The 12,246-nt window shown below is 33.5% G+C and overlaps 1 protein-coding gene and 2 non-coding genes across 3 annotated transcripts in view; 1 reads left to right on the top strand and 2 right to left on the bottom strand.

The window, feature by feature from the left end:
• Positions 1-12,246, top strand: part of Smp_130690 (putative zinc finger protein) — a gene marked incomplete at its 5' end in the record, with an annotated part of 45,677 nt that overhangs the window by 23,208 nt on the left and 10,223 nt on the right. Inside the window, 3 exons of the mRNA XM_018788947.1 lie at positions 873-1,009; positions 3,396-3,762; positions 5,932-6,409. Coding sequence (XP_018654439.1) covers positions 873-1,009; positions 3,396-3,762; positions 5,932-6,409 — 982 coding nt within the window. The remainder of the gene's footprint in view (positions 1-872; positions 1,010-3,395; positions 3,763-5,931; positions 6,410-12,246) is intronic.
• Positions 9,323-9,389, bottom strand: Smp_tRNA_01776_Pseudo_TTG.1.1. Its single transcript has one exon. It is a non-coding gene (tRNA).
• Positions 11,429-11,495, bottom strand: Smp_tRNA_01557_Gln_TTG.1.1. The gene has a single exon. It is a non-coding gene (tRNA).

The raw sequence follows: 12,246 nt of genomic DNA, 5'->3' as shown, positions 1-12,246 counted from the left end.
GACATAATAGTATATATCCGTCACGTTAAGTTTTTGCACAATAATTTTTATACATAGGATATGGTATGTCCAATAACTTTACAAGATGGTCTATTAAACGTTTTTGTGGGAACTGGGAAACACTACCAAGATAGTCGTAATATATTGATAACCGGTTATGGAAATAAAGTAGTTTTATTTTTTAGAACGTGCATACACCTACATCAAAATCACCCACCTGAGCTACAAATCTTCTCCAACATTATTTTCAATGACTTAATAATTGTTTCATTATTAAATGTGGTTTGTCAATAGTCAATTTTCTATTGAAGTTGATTCTGTCTTCTTTCTTTTTATACTCTACATCTATACTTTTGCCCCTTGTTTGTGTTAATGTATGAGATGAAGTGTATGATATTAGAGACCTTAATGCGCTTCCATCATATCAATTATAACCGACTGATATTGTGAGGTTGGTTAATAACAACTATGTGATTGTGTGTAGTATCGATTGACTCACTAAAACAAATTAAATGAAGAAGAAGAAGAAACATGCTTAACAGTAAATAGGGATTTCTTAACTAAAACGTTCTTTTCCTTAGATACAATTTTGATGAAACGTCTTTTTTTTCAATTATCTTCATTATCTATTATATCACATGCTAGAAAACTTAGTTGCTGTCGAAATCGTCTTATCTCCTTTCCTGAAAGAAAAGTATATGTTTACTGAAATGTTTCGTTTATAACATCACTATCTCATTGTAACGCATCTCTTGGTCTAAACAACAGATGTTATTTTTGAGTCAAAGTCTTTTATTTTAAACCGCTGTTGAAAAATTTAGAATGCAATTATCGTATATCTTTTCTATGTTCCTTCTTTATCTTCCTTTCAGATCAGTTTGTTAAGTTTGTTTCAACAACGTCGTCTTGTTGGATCAATTAGTCGATTATTAGCTTGTCAACATCAAGAAACACGTCTGTTAACTTTATTAAATACAATACCAAAAGATGTGACTACTGCATTAACAATGTGTGAAATACTTTGTCAATTATTAGGTCCACCTATAACATCATCAACATCTCCGTCGTCTTTGTCATCGTCCTCATCATCATCATTACGTATATTAAATAAATTTGATTATCATTCTACTGCATTAATGAATCTATGGTGGTGGTCATCACTTGGTATAATTGTTCATTCAGATACTTATCCAATTCATTCTGTCGCTGAATTTGTATTAAATTATTTACTGGATACTCAAAAAATCAATCAATTAGTTTCATTCAATACATGTTGGACATATCCATTTAATAATAACAATAATGGTGGAAGCAGTAGTAACAGTAGCTGTAGTAGTAATAGTAGTAGTACTAGTACCAATAGTAATAATAATAATATTTCCTCAATTCGTATTGATGATATGGTATTTACATTAGTGACAAGAGCAATGAGGTAAGTGTTAATTATGTGTAGGAAAAATAAAATAATATCAGGAATTGTTAAAAATATATAGAATTTTTATAGTTTAAATCACTAACTGACATTAGTTAGATCAACATTGTGATAACGTGGAAGTACTGGACGGACGATGGTTTCTTTCTAGTATGTAACTCCACAGTTAGTAGATAAAGGTTGTTCAATGCTTTGATTGAAGTTAATTAATAACACTGTCGGATACCGGCTTAGTAATCTAGGAGGTAAGCGATCGCACACGAGACTCTAGGTCTCATGTTCAGGGTTTTTAATGAACACTTCTGAGAACACTGTTGAACAGTGGTCTAACTAAAATCAGTCTTTGATTGAAACTATGAAAGTTCTTCAATCTCCCCAATTTTCCTTGCACTGATGTATGGGGCTTATGAAATACTGGATGAGATTAGTTCAATATTTATTATTATTGAACTAGTCAAAACTAGTTTCTTACATGTAATTAATTGCTTCTTTTCACCAAGTTACCGTTCATCGTTTTGTATATGTGTGTGTATCTTAGGTGAAATAATCTGAATTTTAAAAAATGGAATGTTATTGAGCTCGTACCCCTGTTACTTCATAAGCTATACAGTGTATTACACAGGTGATGGTTGTAAGTGATGAGTTGATATTTTACCTAGATAGGATATATGTTACATATATCCAGCCACTGTCTACCTCGTCACTTAATGTTGACTGGAGTATGAATAGGTTAGCAGAAATTTGGAGACAGCTAAATTAAGATTGGTTGGGTTCCAGTCGGTAACCCCGAGCATTTGTTGAAAATGTTCAGTGACGTGACTTAGAATCAATCACAATAATGCAGAGATCACTTCATCTTGAGCTACAATATTGTTTTATTATATTTGTTTTTGAAAATCAACTCTTCATTTCTAATAGTAATGATTTATATTACTATTATTTCAAATCTTTTACTATTCACTTCATCTCATTGTGTTATTGTGGTATGACAACTTGTGGTGATGAACTTCTATTCCAGGTCCTATATTGATTAGAATTGACTACTGATTGATTAGATAATGGTTATCATTTAGACAGTAGTCAACTTTTGTATCCTTTAAACATAAATGTTTCGCACACACACACACACACACGATTATCAGATAGAATTTATGGAATTTCAAATGGTTACCAGTATCTATTTTCTTTTTGCTTAAGTTTTTTATTCATGTATATATTGTGTTTTTCATTTTATTTTGTTTCTTACGTTTTCTCCCTCTCCCCACTCTTTCTTGTTTGTTAGATTTTCTGTTCTTGAAAATTACTCATTAATGGATAATTCGAATATGATGGGAACGCATTTAACACGAAGTAACAGTTCACCACAATTATTATTGAATAGTAATAATAATAGTAATAATAATAATAATAATGTTAACATTAATGGCAATAATCAAGGTTGTTTGCATTCTCAACGTATGAATTACAATCATCATGGTTGTTGGGATTATTACAATAATCCTAGCAATAGGGTTTGCAGTGGTGGTGGTGGTAGTGTGGAAACTGCTCTTGCTGTAAATACAGAAGTTAGTGATCAAGAGTTTGGTCTTCCTCCATTAACAACGGCGACGGCGTCAACGGGTACAACAATAATAACTGGAAATATGATGGACTCGTTACCATTCGCCGGGAATATGTATATGAATGCGAATTATGACAATCATCAAAGATATTCACACCCACATAGTAGTAGTAATAATAATAATACTTCATTTCGATGGGATCAGTCACAGCAACAACAACAACAACAACCAGTTTCAGATTATGATCGTTGTATGATTTCCATACCGAATGTATCTGTACCACCACTCCCATCTGTATTCTCTATGTCTACACATAATTGTTTGAAATTTAATAATAATAATAGTAGTAATAATAATAACCCGCCTGTTTATCCAATGTTTAATTTACAAAATCTTGACAGTAGTCGTTGGTTCTCATCACCGTTATCTTCAGTTACAACAACATCACCGCCAACAGTTGGAGTACCAACGTCTATAACTACTAGTAATAATCCTATTCATTCTACTCTAAACAATAGTAATAATCGATTTGCAACAATTGATAATAATCAGTTGATTGTAGGCAATAATATGAATAATAATAATTTATCATTAAATCAAAATCCACAATATCGTCGATGCTTAGAAACATTGAAATTACGTCAAACCAGATTAGCTGTTGCATTAATTCGTGTCTCAAAATCTCATATTCATCGATTAGATCAAATTGTACAAATTTGTAATCAAAATATTCATTCAGCTGTTAGTTTACTAGCTATTTCTCAACAGGTAAATAGTAGATATTTTTAATAATGTTTAATATTTAATTGAGTATTACTTTTTCTACATGAAAAAAAAGCATTCTCTTACATGTGTACAGGGAAGTCCTACTCACTGCCTTCTCGTGGCATTACTGTTGTTTACGAAATTGAGAGCACGAAAAGCGAATGTCCGGCGATTTAACCGGGTTGTTGTACATGGAAAGTCCACCTAGGGGAGTTGGAAAACCCTGATTTCAAACCAATAATGCACATGGATTCCAGTACCCCGAAGGAACAAATGGCGTATAAATCAATTGTTGGCCACCGGCTACCATGGGACTGCATCTCCTTACGATACTCCACTGCCTTGTGAATCAGATCTTTAGATCAAAGGCTCTGGGTATGGCCCCCTAAGTAAACTACCTGCTTAGGTTTAAGCACCTGGGCAGTATCGTAGCCGCCCTCACGCAAATCAAATGAGATTTGTGTGGCGCATATGCATCTGGTGCATTTACAATTTGATATATTTAGTAAAATTCTTAATTAGGATCATAACAAAAAACTTGATTTATTAACACTTAGTTCAAAAAATGGGGGGGTATGTTGATGGAGGGAAATAAGATGTGAAGTATATTATCTCTCTTTACATTATCTTAATCGTCCGTGTAAGTCTGTCTTTTTAATTTGATATTTTGTTAAAATCATCTCCATAAGTAATTTCCCAAATACACCGTTCTATCGCTAATCTTTCATAGTATCAATTTATCTATTGGAAAGTACAAGAAATTGCACATATCAGCAACTAAGCTATATATTCATTTCGTTGTTATTAAGTGGATTAAAGATTCATTACTACCGCTACTACTCATATTACTAAAGTCATCTGATTATTGTCAATATAAGAAAGTATCCTAACAGTTAAGTTGTTCTACTTTTAGTTACTTTCAGTTCTAGGATTGAACCGCACTCTGTTTACTAATTCTATTTAGGTAACCAGTTTATAATATCATTAACCCCTTATACTTTTATAGTTTGGCTAATACAATACTTAAGTACATACCTACTTAATGATTGAGTGTAAATCAATAACAGTTTGTAATCATAACAACTTCAATCACTTCGTAAAACATAATTTTTCTTTTCTTTATTCGAAATTAATACTTTAACTAAAAAAGTTTACAGTATCTTAGGTGGGTGTTTTTGATGTAGGTTTGTACTCTGAGCTGGATGGTTTGGTTGTGGAGCTTTCATCGTCCTTCTGAACGACATTATCAGCACAAACTTCAAACACTTCACTTCTACCCGAAGTTTGTGCTGATGATGTCGTTTCAGAAGGACGATGAAAGCTCCATAACCAAACCATCCAGCTCAGAGAACAAACCTACATCAAAAAAAGTTTACAGTATCTTAGCTAAATTTAGTCTAAATAAATAAAAATCTATGATTATGGTTTAAGTTCATAGTTGATTTATGAATAAAAAGAAGATTGTTTTAAAGATAATTTCTATAATGTAGAACAATCTTTTATTCAATTCATATTTGTATTGATTGAATCTCTTCATTGATGTTTAAGACTACTGTCTTTAAGTGAACATCAACTCTGGAATGCAGGTACATCTAGTTGACGATTCCCAAAATAAGGACATAACACACGTCTTGGATTTCACTGCTAACCACTATCCATCTTTGCTTATTGTTGTAAAGATAATTCACTAAAGGAAACAATTCTCTTTAAATATACCAAACGTTTCAGTGAGGACTATAAAGATAGCAAAAATAGTAGAAGGCAAAGACCGAAAATCATCGATCTGGCGAATTGATGCAGCCTTGTGTGTGTGGTTTCCAATCTAGAAAAATTCACTATCCTAATCCTTGCTGATAAATGAAATTGGGTGCAAAATATTGGTGCACAAATATTCTCCCAAAATCTAAAATGAGGTAGAAGTTAAAAAGCATGATATTCTAAGAATGTTTCTAACAATACAAACGAAAATATGATGAGGATATAGCAAATAGAAGTTTAGACAAACGACGTCCATATAAGATATTTCAATTGATGTCCTTATCTCTTGGTAATTATCTCGTAAAAACTTGATTACCATTATCGTTATCTTTTTGGATTGTTTATTTATTTATTTCCTCTTATCTGTGTAAGGCCAGTAACAATTTTTTTCTTGGTTTCATTTTACATTTTCAGGTATTTGCAGAAGCAGTTGGTTGGAAATTAAGATCACCAGTTAATCGTAAACCTAATAATACCAATTTACTAGAATCCGCTTATAGTGAATGTGGTTGTTTGTTAAATTCAAATCCTCCTCCTGGTTTAATTTTACCAACTGCAACAAATCCAACAATTGAATCGTTTTATACACGTGATCGTATATTTCTTATAAGTACTGCATTTCATTTAGCTTTAATAGTTGTTCTACGTACACTTAGTCGATCAGTACATTGGCGTCGACGCGAAATGTTAGCATGGGCAGTAACAACTGCTTTACATGTTGGTCCACCTGCTTGTTTATACTTAATTTATCATTGGTCATCTTATGTAAATCCAAGAGAGGCTGTCAGTTGGCTTGCTCCAGCTTTACTTACCGCTGTCGGTACACTAGATGTAAACACACCAACTAATGTTACTTCACGTATGTCAAAATCTTTGTCAACCAATAAACTTTGTCCTAATGATCAGTCGAATTCGTCTACTATAGACAATCCAATGTGTTTTGATCATTCTTCACTATTCTTTGGTCTTTCTAATTGGGATGACGATTCTTTAAATGGTGGTTGTACCAGTAGTGGTTTAATGATGAATATGAATCCTACACCTGATACAAATTATTCAATATGCCCAACATGGTATTCATTTTGTCCAACTTCATTTACTTCAAGAAGTCATAGTCATTCAATTATTATGGCGGCTCAACTACTTAACACTGCTGTGCCTTATTCAAAAGCATCACGTGAACAAATTACCAATGCTGTACGACATATGGCATTGCAAGTAAGTTAATTTAGGTTAATTTCTATAAATATAGTTAATTTCAAGTCAAAATTACATAGAAACTTTATCTCGTATATTTAAGTAGAGATATATGATGGCTAACAGTGAAATCGAAGACATGGGTTTCGTCCTATTCGGTACTCATCAACTGTATGCACTTCCCAAACCACCGAGTTAATGTTTATTCCGAGACTTCAACCCAGTGTCGTTCTCTTCGAGGGCCATCCCGTTATCCACATAACCACCAAGTTCAGACACACATTGGCTTATATATATATATATATATATATATATATATATATATATATATTGACATTTCGTTTGTTGTTCTGACACACACAGATATATCATTGTTATGGAACTATTTTAGTATTTCATAAGACTTATCTACAGTCTTGATACATGACTCGTACATTCTGTTTTGTTTTCGGTTTTCTATAATTCTTCTACAACATTTATCACTGGAAAATTATTGTACACCGCCATTCTACATTTTATTTTATGTCATTCTTCTACTAGTTCAATTCATCTTATCATGATAAATGCACCAGCATGTATTGTATTCTTCAGTCAATTGATGAGTCCCGAGATAGACGAGGCTCATTTTTTAAAAAGTCTGTATTGATATCTTACTGGTTAGAGTATCTCGTTCGGTAGAATTCTGTTTCACCCTTTTTCACTGTAACCATTCAAGTAATATCACTGGTTTTGGTGCACAGAATGATGTAGCTCAGTGACGAATGCATAGCTCCTAGCACCTGGTAGACCCTCTACATGACATTAGTATATCTATATAAGAACCTATATTGAGTGAATTATTAGTCCTTAGGATCGATAATTACCATGTATATATTGTTGTTGTTGTTGTTATCGCTATGTTCTTATCTTCTTTGTGATGTTTTTGAGGTCATCTCCATTAAGGATATGGAATGCTTTAAAAGTTTCTCATACGTAAAAAAAGATTCCATCTTAACACGACTAATAAAGTTTGTTCCATTCCAAATTTCGTTTTGAATACCCATACAATAGTAAATGTTGTTTCACGTATGGATACTTTCTTACTCTGTGGAATAGATATAGTGTTATGTGAAAAAGCATGATAAAAGAACGTAATATAATACGGAGTAGTATACTCTCACCTTGTTAGGCAGACATATATCTCATTTGCAAATTGGACGGTGTAAGGTTCTGAGAAAAAAAAGTATCATACCTTAATTTTTTGTACGTGTTGAGATTTTGCCAGCTCAAACCGTTGTTACTTCCAAGATAATTAAGTTAGTCAACACTCATGATTACATTACTGCCTGCAGTTAAACTTGGCATTGACTCTAAGAAATCGTAAGGTAACATTTTACGTGCATTATCATTCAAGATGTTCAGAAGTCTATCAAATTTATCAAAATCGTTGTCATTTTTTTTTATTCTGAATGGGTTAGAAATTTTCCAGGCAAGCGATCAATCCCTGAAAAGTCAGACTATTAAAGGCTTAGCTAAAGCCATAAACTTAGATAGAACACTATTCGAAGTAACTAATTGTTGATCACAATAGATCCTAAGCTATGATTTTACTAATAGTATTTGAATGAAAGACCTTTCAGTACGTTACTGCGGTTCTTTGACATGAAAACTATCGATCGATTTGTTGTCAGTAGTTGTCGTATAAGGGAACACGGTTAGAGAAGGTCTTCATTGTTCATAGCTTATTCGCTAAATATGCCAGTGAGTAAGGATGAAGTGAGAACAACTGCAGTCAGGTCTGAAACCTATGATTTCGAGGTTGCCTTCCAGCCGTTAATAATAACAATTCAGAAACCGATAGTATGACTATGACATTGACCAATAGTGTCAGAATCCCCCCCTCATAGATCACAAATGTACCAAGAACACAGTGTAACAGCTTCAGTTTTACCTTACTCGATTTCTGATGTTTGGCAGATACATTTAGCCGGAAACCAAAGTTCCTTTGCTTTCGACTTTGAATACCATCATTTTCATTATGTAAGACATCAAATTTAAACACTTGAAGCAGTGTTAAGTAAATCAAGTGGATCACTGAAGAATGTGCCTGTTAAACATACTCTGTATTTTGTAATCCGTAACCCCTATCTTCTGTTTCCTTTGTCCCTTATAATTGTTAAATTCCTCTATCTTGATTAGTTACTAGTATCATTCTAACTCTACTTTCCACCGTATTTAACATCTATAACTATCCTACTTCTATGTTTGATGAATGATCTGGACGTTGATAAGATTATGTCGTTGTCATGTTATCTTTCATGTTCTGACTATCCAATACTTTCTTTATAGTTGCTTATTTTGTTTTGTCTCTCCATCAGTCTTTTTTGAAATCTGTAGATAATTTTAAATGTATTGAGTCCGATGACTTTTTCCGATATAAAGCATCATAATTGAAGGTCATTATTTCATTACTCTAATTTTTTTCGTGACATTTGGAACTTTTTAACATTCAACCTTTTACAAACATGGTAAGCAAAGATTGATAGTGGCTAGCAGGGGAATCCAGTTTGACGCGTTTCGTCCTATTTGGGACTCGTCAGCTGGATGTACCTGCATCTCAGAGTTGATGTTCACTTTGGGACTTGAACCCAGTACCTTTCGCTTCAAACGCCATCGCGTTATCCACTCGGCCACTGAGTCTTGATAACCACTTGCTTGTGCGATGGGGTGACTGACCAGTTGCAGTCCTAACATATCGATGGGAAGATTCAAACAAACAATACTAAATGATTTTATTCCACTTTTTAGTTTTATTTTGAATCACAGATCATCGTTTCCGTTGATCTAGATATCATCCAGAGTATATAAACAGTGCCTAAACAACTTATATAGATATTTACTAGTTTTGAATGAGAGGAGTGACATTGTTATTTCATTTAATCCTATCGATCTCAATATTATAGGTCTGTTTTTTTCTTCTTCTCCACATTCAAGAGCATTGTTCATGATGAATTAGCAAAGATCAACCATATGAATTCAATTCTTTTCTTTCTTACTGATATTGACTTTAGCCAGAAAAAAAATCAGTCGCCTAAATAGTTAAGGAAAGCAAAATACAATATATTTCTTTTAAAAAGAAGAACGTATACAATTAGTTGTACAACAAATAGAGAATAAAACTTGTGATTACCGGAGGTAATGCATCACGAGAGTTCGTTTATTTCCCTTGTGTGCCTGTACTTATACATATTCTGTCACATGTATACAACATCATCCTACTCATATACATAATTCATGTTACTATACTTGTCACTCCCAATTACTTTTGTTGTATATCATCTGTTATGATCGCTGATCAAGTATATAGTGATGTAATATGAGTAATAAGAATTTTCACTTTATTTATTTAAACATATAAACATTGCCACAAGGTGGTATCAAATAGATATGTGCCATACTTCGTCATTCAATTTGTATGATGACTGGAGTATTGCCTAGGCGCCTAAACGGAAGTAGGTGGTTTTCGCGATAATGCTATGCAAGAATCACTTAAGTTCATCCACGTTGGAAATCAGCCAGTTACACATTAAAGATAGTGGAATATAGTTGTGCGCTATCACCAATTGACCGAAGCTAAACAATGCAAACCATTGGAAACTGGCTCAGTGGTTGTCTAAGAGTTGAGTGCTCTCTGCCAAAACTGAGTTTAACCCTTAGTGAGATCGTAAATACATATTTCTGACTTGTATACTAAGATGAAACATCTATTTAGTTCTTTTTGATTTGTAGAATATATGTTTATTTATTTATTTGAACACATAAATATTGGTACAAAGGAGCACCAGATACATATGCTCAACACAAATCTTATTTGATTTGTGTGAGGGCTGTGATACTGCTCGGGTTTTCTTAGGAGGCCACACCCAAGCCTCTGACCTAAAGATCTGGTCCACGAGGCAGTGGAGCATCGTAAGGAGATGCAGTCCCATGGTAGCCGGTGACCAATGATTGGTTCATACGCCATTTGTTCCTTCAGGATACTGGAGGCCATGTGCACCATTGGTTTATAATCAGGGTTTTCCAACTCACCTAGGTGGACTCTCCGTGTCGACCAACCCGGTTAAGGCGCCGGATATTCGCTTTTTGTCCTCTCAATTTCGTAAACAACAGTAATGCCACGAGAAGGCAGTAGTTAGGACTTCCTTGTCGGAGGCTATATATGCGTGACCATATAAGAGCATTTGAAGAGAAAGAGTGTGGACTCTCCCCACTCTCAGCCGTACCAGGTCATAACCTTGATTAATTTTTTTACCTGAGTATCTCCTGTCTCCCCCTCTTTATTAGTATCATTATTATTTTCGAATAATCAATAATCTTAATATCTTTTACTATTGATCATTTCTTATAATTTCTGCTTGTTTAGTTAATCATTTTAAAGGTAACAAATTATGATCAATATAACAAGTCCCATCTTTAATTGTTTATAACTGACTTAATGATAATTCCAGTTTGCTGCATATTCTTTAATAAGCAGAGTCATTTCCGTTTGTACACGCACACACACACACATACATGGATATATATTTATATATTAATCATTAATCAAACAATACATCTCTCTTTACAAGCATGGTAAGCAAAGATGGATAGTGCCTAGCAGTGGGATCCAGTTTAACGCGCATTTCGTCCTATTTGGGACTCGTCAGCCGTGTATACTTGCATCTCAGAGTTGATGTTCACTCTGGGACTCGAACCCAGTACCTTTCGCTTCAAACGCCATCGCGTTATCCATTCGGCCACTGAGTCCTGATAACCACTTGCTTGTGCGATGTGGTGAAGTTGAAATTTACTTAGTATTGTTTTGTTTGAATCTTCCCATTGATGTGTACACCTCTCTTTAATTTAAAATTCTATGGAAACTTTTGTTTCTACTTTTAATAGACCTTAAAAAAAATTGATTGATTGATTAATCGATCGATCAATCGATTAAACAATCAATGTACTTTAATGAAGTGAATGGATGATTCATCCTATGGATATTCTGCATAAAACACACATTATCATTTGTCCTTATTATTCATTTTATTTTTTGTTCTCTTTTATTCGTGTACCTAGTAGTAGATAATTATTATTATTATTTTAAACAAAGAAATGACCTTGGATGAAACATTTTTTAAAAATTAAAATGGGAGAACTATTATTATGTTGAGTTTTTGTTTTTCTTATTCACTCAATCTATGCTTTTCTATTAATTACCCACCCCCCGCTTTTTTTTCTAATTTCCATGCTGTGCAAACATATACTTCCCACATACATATGCACACACACATACGCACATGCATGCAAAAGTGTGTGTGGGTGTGTGAGTGTGTTCACAGTTTGCACTTAAACAACTATATGTCATCATCTAGTTACTATATTAACTAACTATACCACTATTAGGATAAAAACGTATGTCAGAAGGGGTTTTTTTGTGGAGATTTCAGTATTTTCATAGTTGAAATCATCAGTCAATTAATGCTGGACCACCATGGAAAACTTGGAAGCACTGGA

Source organism: Schistosoma mansoni, chromosome W (assembly GCF_000237925.1).
Source record: "Schistosoma mansoni strain Puerto Rico chromosome W, complete genome".
NCBI classification, from domain to species: domain Eukaryota; kingdom Metazoa; phylum Platyhelminthes; class Trematoda; order Strigeidida; family Schistosomatidae; genus Schistosoma; species Schistosoma mansoni.
Note: the sequence above shows the minus strand (reverse complement) of the source record. Positions and strands in the feature narration are given on the sequence as shown.